Source organism: Hipposideros armiger, unplaced genomic scaffold, assembly GCF_001890085.2.
Source record: "Hipposideros armiger isolate ML-2016 unplaced genomic scaffold, ASM189008v1 scaffold_1163, whole genome shotgun sequence".
NCBI classification, from domain to species: Eukaryota; Metazoa; Chordata; class Mammalia; order Chiroptera; family Hipposideridae; genus Hipposideros; species Hipposideros armiger.
The window spans coordinates 75,296-93,701 of record NW_017732513.1 but is presented as its reverse complement, the minus strand read 5'-3'; the positions used below and the strand labels follow the sequence as shown (position 1 = coordinate 93,701).

The 18,406-nt window shown below is 37.1% G+C and overlaps 1 protein-coding gene across 2 annotated transcripts in view; it reads right to left on the bottom strand.

Annotated features, from left to right (window-relative positions):
* The window catches only part of DSC2 (desmocollin 2), a 30,163-nt gene extending 11,998 nt beyond the window's left edge, over nucleotides 1-18,165 (bottom strand). The window contains exons 1-8 of one of the 2 annotated variants that reach the window (XM_019632674.1): nucleotides 17,369-18,165; nucleotides 9,919-10,003; nucleotides 8,840-9,039; nucleotides 7,780-7,899; nucleotides 6,340-6,495; nucleotides 4,766-4,910; nucleotides 3,425-3,591; nucleotides 127-261 (exon numbers count right to left, since the gene is read on the bottom strand). In XM_019632674.1, coding sequence (XP_019488219.1) covers nucleotides 127-261; nucleotides 3,425-3,591; nucleotides 4,766-4,910; nucleotides 6,340-6,495; nucleotides 7,780-7,899; nucleotides 8,840-9,039; nucleotides 9,919-10,003; nucleotides 17,369-17,437 — 1,077 coding nt within the window. In that variant the 5' untranslated portion in view covers nucleotides 17,438-18,165. The remainder of the gene's footprint in view (nucleotides 1-126; nucleotides 262-3,424; nucleotides 3,592-4,765; nucleotides 4,911-6,339; nucleotides 6,496-7,779; nucleotides 7,900-8,839; nucleotides 9,040-9,918; nucleotides 10,004-17,368) is intronic. The other variant, XM_019632673.1, reaches the window with a different exon arrangement.
* Between the last annotated feature and the right edge of the window lie 241 nt (nucleotides 18,166-18,406).

Here is an 18,406-nt window from a genome sequence, read left to right as displayed (position 1 = left end):
GTTTACATGATTTTAAACCTTATCTAGAGGGATACTTCATTTGAAATCATGTGGCGTGATGGAAGTGTGCATATTTAGTAACCAACACTGAGCTATACGTTTTTCTTTTATTAATATCGTACTTACAGAAGTACGGGTAAATGTTGGCAAGTTGTCATTCACATCTTCAATCTGAATGATGCAACTTGCAGTCGTCTGCAAACCAAAATATTGACCATCCATGTCCTGTACTTTTATTTTCAACTGGTACTTATCAATTACCTGAAAAGAAAGTAAGAATTTACTTATTAAGTGAAAGCAACATTATACATAAAATCTGAATTGACACTATATAATTTTCCTTGCATTAAAAATTTAAGAGGTACACTATTAAATTTCCTAACTTTCATGCACTGGCAGAAGAATAATTTCCTTACACTAGTAATTTTCAATTAATTTACAAAAATAGAGTAGTTTCTCAAGTTTAAGCTACTACTCATAGAATATGGAGTCAATTAGCTTTAACTTTATTCAACAGAAAGAAAAGATAAAGCCATAGTACATTTAAAATTGCCCAGTAATAAATCAAAGTCTTTCCTTCTTATCCAAAGTACAATATGTTCAAAAACACATAGCAGTGACTCTTAAACTAGTCTTATAAGAAAACAATAAAGTGCAATATCCCTCTTTAAAAAAGATAGATTTTAAATGTTTACATTGATAACATCATTAAGTTAGCATGATAACAAGGGTCTGGTCATATAATTTTTCTCTCCATGGAAAATAGAATCTGGCTCTTAGGACTTTCCATTCATCAGAGATGGCAGAAGGCTTATCACTAGTTAAAAAATGTGTTTCTCCTCATAATGGTTTTATATCGTAAGTAATTGAGATATGGAAGGATTATAAACAACACAAAATAATAATGCCTTTAGGACCTATTCAAGACTTGATGATAAAAAAGAAATTGGTTTATAACCTGCTTTTCTTATACACATAAATTTGGTAAAAAATCTGTATAATATGTAAAGCTATAGCACTAATTCATGCATTCAAGTATGTAGCAAATGATTTTGTATTCTTCACTGGCACCTACCATAAAAATAAATGAATTTATAAATAAAATAAGTGACAGTTTCACTTGGAAATTTCCTTAAAGATGTAGTAAAAAATGATTAATTTTAATGAATTTCAACCTATATAGTCTATATGAAAAAATGGGAGCTATGCATACAGCACTTCAGCAGCATAACATAGTATGGCATTTCTCTCACAAAAATGTACTTGTGTGGGGGCTGGCCAAGTGGCTCAGTTGGTTAAGAGTTAGCTTAAGAGCACGAGCTCTGAGCAACAAGGCTGCCAGTTCGATTCCCACATGGGCCAGTGAGGCTGCACCCAAGCTGAGCTGCCGCTGAGCTGCCAACAGGTGGCAGGATGGCTCAGCTGGCGAGAGCACATGCTCCTAACAACAAGACTGCCTGTTCAATGGTGGGCTACGCCCACCCGCAACTAAGAGTGTAACACAGCACCCTGAGCTTAGAGGTCGCGAGCTGCCGATGGGCAGCCAGATGGCGACTGCTGCCCTCCACCACTAGGATTGAAGAACAACAACTTGGCTGGTCCCCTTCCCCAATTCCCCAACACTGTCACCTCCCCCAATTCCCCAATTTAAAAAAAAAAAAAAAGTACTTGTGTGATTGTTTGACTTATGAGCTGATCTGACTGTTGTTGGTTTTTTTGTTTTAAAGAATGCCATTTTTACATAAAATAACACCTCTGGTTATTCACATTGATATATTTGGAAAACATTTTGTCAAATAAAGTGAATATGTCACTTCAAGGAAAAAAATTATTTGTTGCCAATAAATTGGAATGTTTAAGCAAAAATGAGAATTCTAGAAAACTTTTATCGACCATTGTTGACATTAATGGAGGTGAGGAGGTGATTTCATACATGGGTAAACTATGCAGACATAATATAAGATAGACCAATGGGTTTTAATGTAACAGAGAATGAACGTTCATTGATAAGGCTTCAGAGTACAATTGCAAAAAACATTTAGGAAACTACCACTTGTCAAGTTTTGGTGTAGTACCAAAGATGAACATCCACAATGATCTGAAATTACTATTAAAATCCTCCTCTTTTATAACTGTATATTATATTGGATTTTCTTTATATATAAGACTACATATTATAACAGAGTGAATGCAGAAAAACAAACAAGCATCCATCTGCCTTGTATAAAGCCAGGTATTAAAGAGACTTGGAAAAATGCATAATAATGTCACTCTTCTCAGTAAATTATTTATTGTTTTGGAAAATGTGATTATTTTTTATAAAAATGTTATGCATGATAACATGTAATATATTTATTATAATTTTAAATGGGTAATTAAATACATATTCTAAGCTTTTATCAATTCTAAAAACTAATGGAGTAAATATTGACAAATACAACCCATATAAACAAAAGATCTTTGCAATCCTCAATAATATTTCAGAATGTAAAGGGACCTTGAAATTAGAACATTTGAAGACCACTGCTCTATTCCATGAGAGATAGAAAAAGAAATGAATCTGACATGAAGTTTCAGGAATCAAAGAAATACCGGATATATATATTAAAAATTATAAATGTAGTAAGTAGGCCAGGTAAACTGTTATAAGAATTCAGATGAATAAATGCTTGGTGGAGGAGGTAATAACCAAGTGAATAAATTACTAAACTAAGATTAGTTGCAGTGGAAATGGACAGAATATATAAGCAAAATAATTTGGGAGGCAATATTAACATGCTTTGGAAAGAGATTTGATGTAAGGGACAAAAGAAGATATCAAACACAATTTGGAGAATATGAATTCAAGGTTGCAATTGAAAAATTATTAATAGAAAAAGAACGCATTAATGTCATTTTGACTAGAAAACATGGGAAGAGAGTATGTTTAGAAGGAGAGTTCAATTTTAGATGTCCTGCATTTTAGGTACCTGCAAAACATTCAAATAAAGATTTCTAGCAGTCAATTGAAAATGGTAAGCCAGAGAGATAAAGACTCGCACTCTATGCAAGGAGAGGAATGTAGATGAACATATTGAGGAAGAGATGATGCAGACAGAAAAAGCATTGGTATCTATATAGATAGCAAATTTCCACAGTTCCAAAACTTTCCCTTTTCATATTTGATACTTGTTTCTAGTACTATAAATATATTAGGAAAACTGTTTTTATAAAGCATAATTCAGCAGAGAACGAATTAGAGGTTCAAAATTAGTGCACTACATGGTGAATGATTGTCATTAAAATACTTAAAATGATAGTTTTTCTAAAATTAGATTCACGATATGCTTTTCAAAAACACATTTACAGGTGATACACAGAGATATACAGGTACTATTAAATAAGCATGTGACAACCAAGTTTTATTTGTTAACATTTATGTTACCTCTCTATCTAGCTGAGATGATGTCGTGGTGATCACGCCTGTAGTAGGATGCATAGAAAACAGGGTGGGTGATGCTGGTAACTGCTGGAGGATGGAGTACCTCAGGCGCGTGTGCAGCGTGTCAGGTTCATCTTTGTCAGTTGCACATACCTGTCCCACGGTAGAACCTACATATTGAAAAATCCTCTTTAATTTCCAAAACTTTCCCATTTTCAACTTTCTCTTTATTTCATTCCTCTCCATCCACCTCAAAAATGTTTGGGACCACTTAATTACATATCAGCTTTTATAATAGTTTTTCAACTTTATAATAGCTTTTACAAATTTGCAGATTTCTACATAAAGTATCACTTCCTTTTAAATATCCCAGCAGTCTAACATTTTGGAATTTGGTGGCCATTTCCATATTTACTATGTTTAATGTGTAATTTTATAAATGTTGATAAAATCCCTCCATGGCCTTCGTATTTCTGGAATAAAGAATTCTAATTAGTTTTTAACCTTTTTCTATTTGTAAGCTTATACTTAAATTGATCATGTGGGTCAGTTTTCTCTGAAAATTCTTGGGTTAGTTAGCTTTTTCTAGAGGAAGACTCAAAAACCGCATTTGGCCTTCCAGCTAAAATGGTCCATTTTCATAAGATTGAGAAAACATTTGTATTAATCTCAATGGCCTTTATGATCATACCCAGAATATTATCATTTAATCACTGTAGAACATCAGTAGACCTCTTCAAGGCTAAGATTCCAGTTGCTCAATGGCTTATTCTTTTTAGAGTTTTTTCTCTTAAAAGTACTTATTTTATCTCACACAGGAAAGCAAAAGAACATTTATTGAGTGACTCCTTTTTTTTAGGCACTGTGCTTGGCATTCGATGTTTGTTATGCTTCATTTAATCTTCATGACAGTCTTGCATATTGATATCCCACGTTACAGATAAGGAAACTAAGGCTTGTCAAGATGAAGAGAATTGCCTAGCGTCACAGCACACAGCGAGCTAGTGAAAGGCAGAGTAAACTTCTACCCAGAGCAGCCTGATTGGCAAGTCCCTTTTCCTTGCCAGCAGGATATGCTGCCTATTCATGGCACAGTGAGACTCGGTTTTTGAACTGAAACATCTAGTTGCCAAATGTTGTTAAAGAGGGGACTCACGGGCTGGCCGAGTGGAGCGATGGTTAAGAACTGGCTTAGGATGCCAGGGGGCCCCAGTTCGGATCCCACATATGAGGGCCAGTGACGCTGCCCTCTACAGCTAAGATGCTGAACAACAGCTCAACCTGGAGCTGAGCTGCCCTGAGTCGCCAATTTCCAATAAAAAAAAAAAAAAAGAGGGGACTCACCAATTCTGCTGCCTTCGGCAACTGTAAATATATAAATTTCTTCTGTAAATATTGGGTAGTTATCATTTTCATCCTCAATTTTGATTACTAGAGGCAGTGGAAATTCTTGATTGTATCCATCTGGAGTTGTTGCAAAGGCAACTATCTGTGAAGAGAGTAAAATAAAGAGAAGAAAAGCAAAAATATTCTATCAAAATATGGTTTAAACTAGCACTGGCTTTAATTTGCAGACTGCTCAGCATGGCACTATGAGTTCCATCATTTTTACTGTATTTGGATGTGGATATAACCCTAAAGCCACAAAAGGTGGTTAATTTTCATGGTGTAATACAGCATTTTATGTTTCAGTTTGTCTAACATAGTACTCATAACACAGATAATTTTAGTTTTCTCATCATTGCTGTATTGTTGTTCATGAATATAATAGTTTTTATTATTATTTTCCCAAAAACAGTATTCTGGAATATTTTGTTTCATTTGAAAGTTTCAGGTGCATGGATTTTAAATACAGCTTTCTGCATCTTTTTTAACTTTGGATTATTAAAATTCCAAATTTCCCATGTGCAGTTACCTGAGATATTGTCTTATTTTCTACTAATTAGAATTTTAGGCATATTGATGGTTATATTTAGGTAACTGTCTTCATATAAGTTTTTTTAATTTAAAAAAGGGAAGTCAGAAATAGAACAAGGGAATGGCTGTAAATTGTGTGGGGAATATAATTTATGTCTTCTGATTTCATAATATTAAATTCAATTTGCTTTTCTCGTAACAGCTATCATAGAAAGAATAGAACAACACAGGTCTTTAAAGGGCCATATTGTAGCAAGTCTAACTCTAAATATTGGGTTGTCAGAAGTCATGACATAATTTCTATGTTTTTTGTTGCAAAAATGTGTCATGACTTTTCCAACAACTCAATATTTAATTCAAAGTTTGCATGTCCATTCAGTTCATCTGGTCTACTGATAAATAATTAACTATTCCAAAATAGATGTGAATTAATTAAAATTGAGGTGAGCAAAATGGACTGTTCGGAAATCAACACAACATTAGGTTAAATTCTTACATTATTTACTCTCATACCACCATGGAAAGTCAGGTGATGAAAAGACTGAATAATCTTAGTTAGGCACTGTCCATACTCCTTACTTGCTCACCACAAGTTTACTCTCTCCTGTTGTAAAGGTACTGAGGCCTAACTTCTAAATTTCACTTACCTCCTATGGTGTCTCTCTCTGCACCATAAAGAGTTTCACAGATCTTTTCTGCCAACTAAATAGCTGTTTTTCAAAGTGGTACCCTTTTTTTCTTTTGGAAAAAAACAACAACCAAAAAAAAAAACCCCTAAAACTATAATAGTAAATACTAAAACTATAATACCCAAAACTTTCTAACAGAATCTAAAGCTATTTATTCTATAAAATTCTTTTTTGCTTCTAACCAAGTTTCAGCTATCAGATACAGCCAGAGCATAGGCGACTAACTCAGAAAATAGAAAAGGGTAAATGGACTGAGAATCAGAGACAAAGAAGCCAAGCTTAATAATTACTAACATAATACATAAACTTTACCTCAAACGACTCATACTGCTCACGGTCTACAGGATGATTACAATACAGGTTTCCAGTATCTCTATCTATAGAAAATAAATCCTTGGGTTCTTGGTCAACTCCATGCCCTGTTATAGAATAGTATATAGTGTAGTTCTGTGCTGTATCAGATTGAACCTAGAAGGTAGATATTATATACATGAGACAAAATTTTATTTCAGCAAACCTTTCATCTATATAGTTATGCAATCACATTGCCATTTTTATAGAAATAACTAACCACCTTCTTTAGTTATTATTAAGTATGAATAAAAAGCAGCAAGAGAATAAGGAAGACTAATAACTGACAAATTTTAAGAGCATGGCATGAGGAAAATAATGTAGCAGCATCTTAGTTTTCCAGAATAACTAAGGAATACTGTAAAGGTTAAATGGTGCCTGTATGGACCAAACATCTAAGACTTTGTCCTGTCTTAGGAAACAAAGTGTCCTGAGCATGAAAAGTTACCCTGCTGTCAATTTAAAAAAAAAAACAACCTGAATTTTTATTTTATGTGATATAATATTTGAGATACTGCATTTAAAGTGTTCTGTTTGCAGGGCAAAAACTTGGAAAATGCTTTCCTTATTAGTTTTGTTATCTGTCAGCCTCTTCTTTATTATAGGAGTTGAGTGGGGTGGGGGAATGAATGAGAACAGAACTGGCATAATATCTTGGCAAGTGTGATATTCCGGTACTTGATTCAAAACACAAATTTTTCCAAGTTATTTTCAACCTCTTAGTAAGATCTTGACTATGTATCAGAATGATTAACAGAATTATTTTGTGACAATTTCTTTCTCAACTTTAATGTGTTCTTCTCTCAGCCACATTAAATTTGGGGGCAAGATATAAAGGAGGATCCTCTCTCATCCTTTCAAGAACTGAGGGAAAAGAAACCCAACTCATAGATTGAATGGTAGTGGCCACTGACAGTGAAAGATGGCAAGAAGATTTGTGAGGGTTTCCACTAAAGTTAAAAAGGAGAGAAAACGTGGATCCAGTATGATTTAAGCAGTGGACTTAAAAGGTGTATATGTCTTTCCCCTTCATGGCTTTTGGCCTTTTATCAACAATTTCAACCTTTATTATGGAAGATGTTTTGGGGTTTTCTAGACTATACCCAGGCTCTGTGATACCCTTGTTGATATGAAAATTCATTAAGAAACCACGTGTTTGAGAGTGCTAGATGGGTTTTACAGTTTTATAAATGGGCTTTGAATGATTAAAACTGCAAAAAAGTTTATGTAGCTATAAAGAGATATATTCATGTCCATATATTAAAATACATGACACACATATTCATTCATTCATATATTCATACACCACTATTTTTTAAATAACTGCCTACTCATTGTCCAAATTAAAAAAAAAAATATGGAAATCATAGACTTTCACAGCAAAAGGAAAGTAAATTGTACCTGTTGAAGAAAAAGCGGGAAAGGACCCAAGGAATTCTCTACCATTGAACAAGGAATCGGAGCCCATCTTCTTTTGGCGCGTTTCAGAACTTTTTCTTTAGAATGACTTTGCTTTAGTACCTCAATTTAGAAGATAGAAAGAAATAATAATGTCAATAACTGCTTCATTCTCAAACGTTAGAACTATGATACATCTCCTCATGAGGATTAGCCAGAAAAGTGTAAACCATGGTAGTGCTTAAAAACCAAACTAAACGTCAACGGTGCAAAAAGATAATGAAGAAATAACTGCCCTAACCATTATCACATCAAACCTCTTGAAAAAAAAAAAAAAAACTTGGTGTGAATATGGAAGAAAGAGAGATGAAACTGGAAGCCTAGAGGCAAAATTGGAAAAAAAAAATTATACTTTTGCCACATTGCCATGCAAAAAAATAGAAGGAGAAAATGCAAAGAAAATAAATAGAGTATGTGCCCTTCTAAGTTTAGTATAAGCACCTTCCACTCACCAACAACTAGGAAGAGCCAGGGAATCAACAGAGAGTTCTGTGTCAGAATGAGGAGAAAAACATGGTGACAACTGTCAAACTGCTGTAGTGAGCCAATGGTTGAAGAGAAGTCATTTTGATCTTGGGTGTCACAATATAATAAGCATGCCTGAGGTCCGAACCTCAACCAAAAATAGTCATCTCCTTTCCAAGACTACAAATTATGCTAAGATAAGATGAGGCCTCCAGAGATAGCGTTTCAACACTTGTTTTTGAAAATCGATTCTACAGTCAAGATCAAGAAATGTGTCTTTGTGTCTAAACTCAAGTTCTCGTACTGTAGCATATCCCAATTTCTCCTTTTATGTCCCAAATGAAAAGGAATTAGAACCTCAAATTCACTTATGTTGCACAATCCTTTCCCATGTGAACACTGTTAAACTGTGGCATGGTTTTCGTTCTTCTTCAAGCTAAATTATCCCATATCCTTTCTCATTCCACATCTTCCCTGGCAATGTTAGCTACACCTGAAGAAAGTAGTTTATCATGCTTCATTTTATAGTTCGGCATACCTTTGTTTGATGCTCTAAAAGGACCAGTATTTTTCTCTCTTCCAAGTTCTCAGTGTTGGAAAGTGATATGGTAAAGTTTCTCTTCTCTGAGGACAAAAGGATAGCATTTGTAGTATAGATGGAACCATCTTCTAAAATTTGGAAATCAGGATCACTTGAATGAATTAAATTTGCAGATTCAAAGCACTCCTTCAGGTTAACTGTAAAAAATAAGACACAGCAATCATGTACAAGGCAAAACATAACAATATCTAGCTTTAACAGTAATCTATGCATTTGGAAGGGAGCCAAAAACTTAAATTAACTACACCAGCACTTGCAAATTTTTCATTTTTAAAAGAACTTATGAACTCTATGGTTAATTAAGTTATGCTAAATACATATAATCACTTCTAATACCTACTTTACATCCTTTAAAAGAAGAGATATTTGTCTTGAAATAAAGGTGTGTAAATCCCATTGCCTAAATATTTAAACCAACAACAAAAAAAGGTTTCTCTTTATTAACTGAAATTAGCTATCGAGTAACATATAAATACATTTGAAGTTAGTTAAACAGAATCTAGAGGATTAAAATTGGCAGTTATTCAATTAAAATATTACTGAACTCTTTGCATCTATTATTAAATAATCATATTCTGTATTCTCATTGGTCTAATCTTTTCTTATACAGTTATGTAAAAAAAATAATTGCTGAAAAAACAATATGTGAAAGTCAATGTCAACCAGATGCCAAAATGTTTTAGGATTAAAATCCAAAAACAATATCATTGAATTCAAGAAATAGTTTCAATACTATTTCTCAATTTCATAAAAGCATGTTCTATACCATATCCTTCAACTAATGTAAATATTAATAATTTTTATTACTCAAACTAAACCTTTTTATCTACTTCATATAATCATGTTTTTCAATAAAAAATATTTCTTTTATTGGAATGTTACCATCTGCATTACAAATTATAATGTACTACATGAGCTTTAATTCTTTGTTGCAATACAATTATCCTTCTAAAAGTTACACTGACTTTACAAGATCATACTAAATTAGAATTTTACATAGTTTGGCAATTTCTTACCTCTACCAACAAATTTCTCGGCATCTAGTTTGGAGGGAACATGTAGTGTCACTTTTTTGCAAGCATCACAGGAAAACACTAAGATCTAAAAAATCAAATCAATATTATACAAATCAATATATATAGTTTATATAATTATAAATTTGTATACTTATAAGTCAGTTTTTATAATTAACAGAATAACATAAAAACATACACTGGAGTAAGAAATCAGAAAAAAATTATATCGAGGGGAAGAATAAAATAATAAATGAAGGGTCATGGCTCATTCCTTCACAAAGCATGTAAACTCAGAGAATTCCTTACCTTCTCGGGCTTTGTTTCCTATTCTATAAAATAAAGCTAGAGTAATTTCACTAGCTTAGTGGGTATATTGAGGAATCAATGACAATGTATGTAAGGAAGTGCTGAAACTATTAGGAAGGCAGCACAGGTATGTAAACAAGAAAGAGAAACAAAACCAAATTTAATGAGCCAACAAAGTGTCTCAATTAACTGTCAATTGCCTAAATGAGCTATGATATGAAATCGATAATATCCTAAGTAAAACCTCAATGCCTTTGAAGAGTAGTGTTAACTCATTGCTGCGGAGTGATCTGGAGAGCATTTATAATATGTACGACCCCACAGGAACAAGCATATAACTTTGAAATACAAGCTTATTTTGAAAGTGTATCTTCTCATAAATGAGAGCTAAGGTCATTTTAGAAAATGTTTCACTTAATTTTTTTTAAATGAGTTAGTGATTTACACTGAACCAATTCCAACGCAATATATATTTGATACACACTGAAATTTAATTCCATTCTGACACTTTACAATGGTTGCTTCTGAGAGGCCCACAATGTTTTCTATAGTTTGACCCAATGCAAGATAAGTAAAACTAGCATTTTCACCGTTATTTCCAAAGTCTACAAACATAAATTAAAATCAGTAAAATGTGGATAAAAAATTTTACTTCCAATACACATTAAAGAACCTTTAATTATCCAATTTAAATTGCACATGAAGGATCAGGGAAAGCACAGATTATATTTCACTTAGAAATTGGGGAATGGACACGATGAAGAGAGTGTATTTGAACAGGAAATTAAAAGACCAGAGGAATTGTCACTGGTTGCATAACTGAGAGAGCACCGGGGTAGAGTCAGGTGACAGGATTCCAGCTCAAGGTGACTGAAAGCATACATCCACTTATTCATTCCACCAACATTCATGGGTTGTTTACTAGGCTAGACAGGGTTCAAAGGCTACAGCAGCGAACAAAGCAAAGTCCTTAATCTCACGGTGATGATGTTACAACAAGAGAAAAAAAAAATTAATCCACAAATGCACAAAGGTCACATAATACCAAGAGAATAAACGTTCTGAGAAAAATAAAGCAGGAGAGGGGGTGACAAAATGAAGACCAGAAGCTTGAATGAAATGAGGAAGCAAACCAGTTCATTAATGGGAAGTAGTCTTCCGGGTGGAGCAAACCCAGAAAAAAAGCCCTGGAAGGGGATTTCACCTGGTGTCTTGGAGGAATAAAAAGGAGGTCTAGAAGTAGAGTACCATGAGGGAAGAGTGATAGGAAATGATAGGAAAGAGATAGGTAATCAGGGGCATATCACATAGGGTCTAAAAGGCCACAGGAAGGAGTATTGATGTTATTCTGAATGCAAAGAGAAGCAACAGCAGGTTTAGAAGCTGCAGAGTGGCATAATCTGGAGAGCTTTTACACAGAGTCATTCTGGCGGCCATGTGACAATAGACTATAAACAAGTAAGTGTGGAAGCAAGGAGCCCAATTTGGAAGCGAAAGGCGGAATCTAAGAGAGGGAGGATGATGACTTCGACTAAGGTAAAAATGGTGAGAAATGGCTGCATCAAGACAATTCTTTGGATAACAATGTCGTGGACATCCACTCACTCAAGCATTGAACAAATATTTATTGAATCTTTCCTATGTATCGGATACATAGGAGTAAACATGATCTCCACGAAACACTCCATTTATGGGTAAGGCATATTTGTAATTTCAGTAAAGTAGGATAAATGCTAGAATAGGGAAGTACCGGGTGGTAGGAGAGAGTAGGGGGCACTAGCCTCATATAAGAGCCAGGTGATGTCACCTGAAGAGTGACTACGAATTAGCCATGTCAAGAGGAAGCAGAACTGGTATGTCCCAAACACAGGAATAGCATATGCGAAGGACCACAGGTGACACAGGCCTGGACATAAAATGTGGAATAATTGATGCTTATAGCACAAGAGGGACACACGTTTAAAACAGATTCAGAGAAAGGGAATGTGAGACAGATTGTAAAAAGCATTAACAAACTGCAGTAATACCTTGGTTTGCAAGCATAATTCGCTCCAGAAACAAACTACTTGTATTGCAAGACATCGCTTATTTACCAAGTTAAAATGTATTACTAGGTTGGTCCAAAAGTAATAGCAGTTTCTGCCGTTACTTGTAGAAATGTTTGCTAGCCTTGCGGAACACTCACAAACCAAATGACTCGCAATCCAAGGTTTTACTGTATATATATGGATCTCATTTCTTCAAGAGAATAAGAAACCAAATATTTGTTTTAAGCAGATAAATTACCTAAGCAGCTTTCGATTTGAATAAGGTAAGTCTGACCAGTGTGAAGAATGGATGGGGGAACAATTTTCATGTCCAATAATGACAGGTAGGTCATTCGGACAAATCCCCATACTAAAACTGAAAATGATGGGTACATTTTTTTTAAACCATCCTAAAACATTTAACGAGGAACTGCAAACAAAAACTAAGGATACAGCTTGTACATAGAGTGGTAAACTGAAACGGCTTCTGATCTGAAAAGATTTGACTCTGGTTTTTTGGACTGCACAGAGGAGAATGAAATCAAAGCACCAGCCCGCCTGAGATCTAAGACAAGAGCTGCCTACATTAACCTGGGACCCAAATGCAAAACCTTCCCTGTAAGGGTGAGATGGTAGTAAACTGGCCCTTGGATTGGATGTGTGATCCACATTCATATCGCTAGTTTGGTCTAGGAACCTCAAGCCATGAATTAGCTTAAGAAAGATCTGGTATGTGATCACCACTATGGATGCTGTAAGACGTTTGACCAAATTCAATAACCATTCTTAGATCAAAAATGAAAAAAAAAGTCACCCCCCCAAATAGTAATAAGTACTTCCTCAATATGATTTTTATATTATATTGTGATCACACCAATGGGAAAGCACTAGAGATAGTCCCACAAAACTCAGAAGCAAGACAGGCTTTCCAAGGTCATTATTTATACTTAACATTACATTAAAGTATATCAGGCAAGAGGAAGATATAGATGGCATACAAAATAGAAAGAAGAGGCAAAAAACAAACAAACAAAACCTGTATTTGCATTTGATATGACTATTTACCTGGAAAACCCAAGCAAACCAACTGATAAATTACTATAAAATAGTAACAGGATCTCAGTAAAGGAGTAGCAATAACTATTAAAATACAGAAGTCATTAGTCTTCATGTATATAAATAAAACCAGTTAAACAATACAGTGGAAGAGAAGAAATCATTTTCAAAAACAAAAAAAGTTAGAATGCTAAGGGGTAACCTTAACAAGAAACATATAAAGCCTATTTGAGAAAAATCTGAAGACATTTCTAAAGGTCACCAAAGTAGATTTGAACAAAAAGGAAAATACATCATTATTTTGGAGAAACAACTCAACAACACAAATGTATCAATTTTCATTAAGTTAAATTATAAATTTGATGATCCAACAAAAATTCCAGCAGTATTTTTTCTGAAACTAGACAAGCTAATTTAAAAGGTCACAAGGAAAAAGAAATAATTAAGGATAGGAAAATTATGAAAGAAAAGAAATGAAAAGGATATTAGCTCTAGCACATATTAAAAGATCCTATGAAGTCTCAATAACTAAAATAATGAAATATTGGTATAAAAAAAACTGAAAGATATTAGATGCATATGAAATGGGAAGGAAGAAATAAAAGTTTCTATTTGCATTTGATATAACTGTATATAGTCCATAAATGTAACTTGTTTACACTCACCAACAATCTATGGGAGTTCTATTTCTTCACATTCTTGCCTATACAGCATGTTGTTAAACTTTTGGATGTTTGCCAAATAACAAATGACATTTCAGTGCAGTTTTAAATTCATTTTTTCTTATTATGAATGAGGCTGACATATTTTTATAGGCCATTTTTATTACTTTATGGGAATTTTTCATGTCCATGTTCATGTTAGACATCTTGATTTATCAAGAGCTCTTTATATATTAGATTAGCCTTTTAAAATATGATCTGCAAACATTTTTTTCCAACTTTATCAGTTACCTTTGACTTTGGTTATGATGTTTCTGTTTGATTTGGTTTGTTCTTTTGCCATGGACAAGCGTTTGTATGTGATTTAATCTAATCGATTTTATCAATTTTAATAAATAGCTTTTGAAATCTGAGTCATAAATAGGGCTTCTTGATCCCAAATAGAAATTCACCATGTTTTCTCCTATTATCGGTATGATATCATGTGTTATTAAACCTTTCATCGGTTTGGAGTTTTCTGCGGTGTTCTGCATGAGGAGTGGATTCAACTTTATCTTTTTTTTGCCAAATGACTGCCTAGATCAAGTACTGTAGTCTCATACCATATATACATAGTATAGTATAATATAGTATATGTGTGTGTGCCAAAAAAATGTATACACATTTTAAGAAATGAAGAAACTGGATTAAAACTGTAACAATATATACGGATAACAAAAGATGAATACAACTCATGTATATACATTTTTTTGGCACCTCTGGTATAGATAGATAGATAGATAGATATAGATGTATAGATACAGTGATACGCCATCTATAATAAAATAGATTTGTCTAGTCATATACAACCTTTATGGAGGGGAGAGGGAGCTGGAAATATCTACCAAAATTATAGAGCCATTTATACTTTTATGTGGCAATCCCATTTCTGGTAGTCTATTCTATGGATACACGTGCCCACATATGAAATAACATATATACAAGTTTATTCATTGTGACATCATCTATAATAGCAAAAAGTAATAGCAGAGGTACTGGATAGAAGTAAAAACATCCATGAGATAATTCTGAATGTGGATTTAATGGGACTTAAAGATGGATTTAGGGGAGCGGAACAGTGAGGAATTAAAAACAGCTTCCAGATTTTTGACTTGAGGAACAAGGTATATCGTAGTGGCATTTATTGACATATAGGACACCAGAAGAAAAGCTACATTGTTTGAGAAGATAATAAATGCTGTGTCACACACATCATAGTAAGTAGAGGGATACAAAGGCCTATTGTTCAATGAAGATATCAGAAGTAGCCAAATAAATATAATATACGTAGGCACCTGTATGATATTTTAGGAATGAGCTAGAATACAGAGTCTGATTCTGAGTGGTCAGGAATGTAAAAAAAAGAGAGAAGAGGAGTGAATTTCAGGAATAAAGGTGCAATCTACAACGTGGACTTGTGTAAGCAATGATCTGGATTTAGCAATGAAGATGCCTGGTGATCTTAAAGAGGGAAGCTTCATTAGGTGCTTAGGCAGAAGCCAGAGTTCATGTGGTGAAGACAGGGGAGTTTGGGGTGAGGCACTTTTAGGAAGTGGGGAGAAGCTGATTTGTGGAATGCTGAAGTAAGATTACTTGCGTGTACTGGGAGCAGGAAATGTGAAGGCTGTCCCCAAAAGCCATTCTTATTTAATAATATCTTCTACCCAAATAGTCTTTTCACACCTATCACACTTGAGGCTCACAACCACCACAACCACCTGAGGCTGGCAGAGAGCCTGCGCCCAAGAGCATCAGGACAATCTGAGGGCCTCACACAATGCCATCCAGCTTGACTGTAACAGAATAAGGGGTGCAGCCAGAGCCCCTGCTCTTTTTCTCTCCACCCCACTTCTGGCTTATTCTGCTGGGAAGCCAAGGAATGGGGATTATTCCATTTATTTACTTACATCAGCTTTCTTGTAAAAAGGTTCTGGGAGGACCCCAGAAAATCCTGTGTGTATGCACCAACCAATGCTCCTGATTGCCCTCGCCACCTCTTTGCCTTCAAAGAATAATGACTAACGGTATAAAAAGAGGTGGCAACTTTATTAGGAATCTAACCACCATTCATTCCTTTGTCATCAACTACACATATCGTGACCATAATTTATTCCATTCTTGAATTCCTCAACCATAAAATGTTACGGCACCTCTATTAATAACATAATAACCTATGTTATTAATGGGCCCCCGGGGAATTTCGTTAAGGGTTTGAAGCCCATGGAGTTCCCTGGGAAAGACGTTGTAATAATAATAACAACAACAATTTCATTACTTAAAATTTTAAGGAATTCGGTGTAAAGTAAGAGCGGTCGAGAAGGGGAAATTATCCGAATAGTTCAGCCCCCCAGCTCCACCACTCTCAAAAGGAATCTTCCCGCTGTCGGTCCGCCAGGTTCGTCCCCTTGTCCTTCAGGTTTGACAGAGGCCCCAAGGCCTGGGGCTGCCCGGGAAAGGGCAGCAACGACCTGAGCAGGCTCCAGCTTCACGTTTGTTTTAACTTTTCTCCTTCCAGGAAGTCCAGTCTGGGGAACCTCGAATCCCAAAGGCTGCTCCCTCACACTGGATTCCTGGGCCCCCAGTGAGAACCCAGTCTGTTCTGCCAGGGGCCGGGGCGTAAGGCCAGCCCAGCCTCTCCCAGCCCTGAGTACCCGGTAGGGTCTTCGCTACCGTGTTTTTTTAAAGTGGGAGGGACGCGGGAAGGCGGGGGGCAGAAGAATCCACGTGCCCCGAGGAGGAGATATCTGGACGATCATTTTCTCAACAATTAAGGGGAAGAAACCCCCACACGATGACAAAAAAAAAAAAAGGAAAGTATACAAAGGGTCACCTAGGGCCCGCCGATCTACGGTGTGCAGCAACAGAGGCTGGAGGCCACCGCAACACACACACACTCCGCAATCCCCCCTAAAGGCGCGTAGTCCTCTGTCACCCAACAACCGCGCTTCCCTCCGCGTCCGCCCAGGGGCTCCCCGTTTCCGCGGCCCGAACCCGCACCCAGGCAGGAGCCGACGGCACCTTTTTGGGGAGAAGCGCGCGAGGCGCCCAGAAGGCGCGCGCGCCGGCCGCGCCTCGCTCGTCCCCAAAGGCCACGCTTTCGGATGGGCGTTTGCAGCTCGTAACGCCGCCGCTACCTGCCTGCGCTGATTACATCGACGGGAGACACCCTCTTCTTCCCCTGAGGGATCGCGCTCAGGTCACCATCCTCATCCGGCCGGCCCTCCCCCACCCCAGCCAACTCCATTTTTTCACCCAGCCCGAGGCCAACCCCCGCCTACCCCTGCTCCTAAAGTGTCCCCCTTTCTCCCCAGTCCCTCAGAGCCCGCCCCCGGACAGCCGGCGGCCCGGGCCGCTACTCACCGCGAGGGTCAGCAGCAGCCGCCGGCAGAGGGCTCCGCTCCGGAAACGCGAGGCTGGGGCTGCCGCCATGGGCGCGCTCGGGGCAGGTCGCCGGCCGGGGCACCCGGAGGCCGGGCTGGGAGGGCTCGGCCGCGGCGCAGCGGGAGTGCGAGGCGGCGCCGGCGGAGCGCGGAAAGAGGCGCTTTTCTTCTAGGTTTCTCTGAAGTGTCTGCCTCTCACTCAAGGGGCTTTTCCTCTGGCCGAGGGTGGGGCTCCAGGAGCGTCGGAAAGACACCGGTCGGCCCCTCCTTCGTCTTCTCTTAAGCCTTCATTTCTTGAGGAGCGCATCAGGTGGGCACTCCCTCTCGCCGCCACCCTTTTACCTGTGCTAGGTGTTTCTCACCAGCCGACGTCACCTCTATGCCACCTCTGCCCACCGCCCCGGTGTCCGCCTGGAGGATTAACAGCTGGCCCAGCCCAGCAGGAACCCTGACTGTACAAAGACTCACGTCCCCAGCGCGCCGGCGGCGGGAAAGGGCGCGGGTCCGAGCGCGCTCCCGGCCCAGGCTCCGCCCCAGCGCTGCCCTCTCGGTCAGCAGCTGGCCCTACCCTTGGGGCAGCTGCAGACCCTCAGGGACCGCCTGCAGGCTGGAGAGGGCTGATTTTATGTCACAGCTGCCTAAGGCTCGCTTGTTAGGGGGCTGACTCCGGGGAGACTATTTTACAAACTCATCGCTGGAGTAAATTCACTGCAGACATCCAAGTGCAGTTCACACAGGGCTTTCATCTGTAGCACACCTTTCTTTGAGGTCTTGAGTTTTTTTCAGAAATGTCATGGCCAATATGACAATGATACAAGGAAATTACCATAAGTTAAAGAGAATTATACAGTATATATACATTTATATAATTGTATATATATAATTATAATTTTATTCATATATACATATATATACAGAGGGTGCCAAAAAATGTATACACATTCTAAGAAAGGAAAACTATATTAAACTTGTAATACTCAATATATACCAATAACAAAAGAGGAATACAAGTCACATT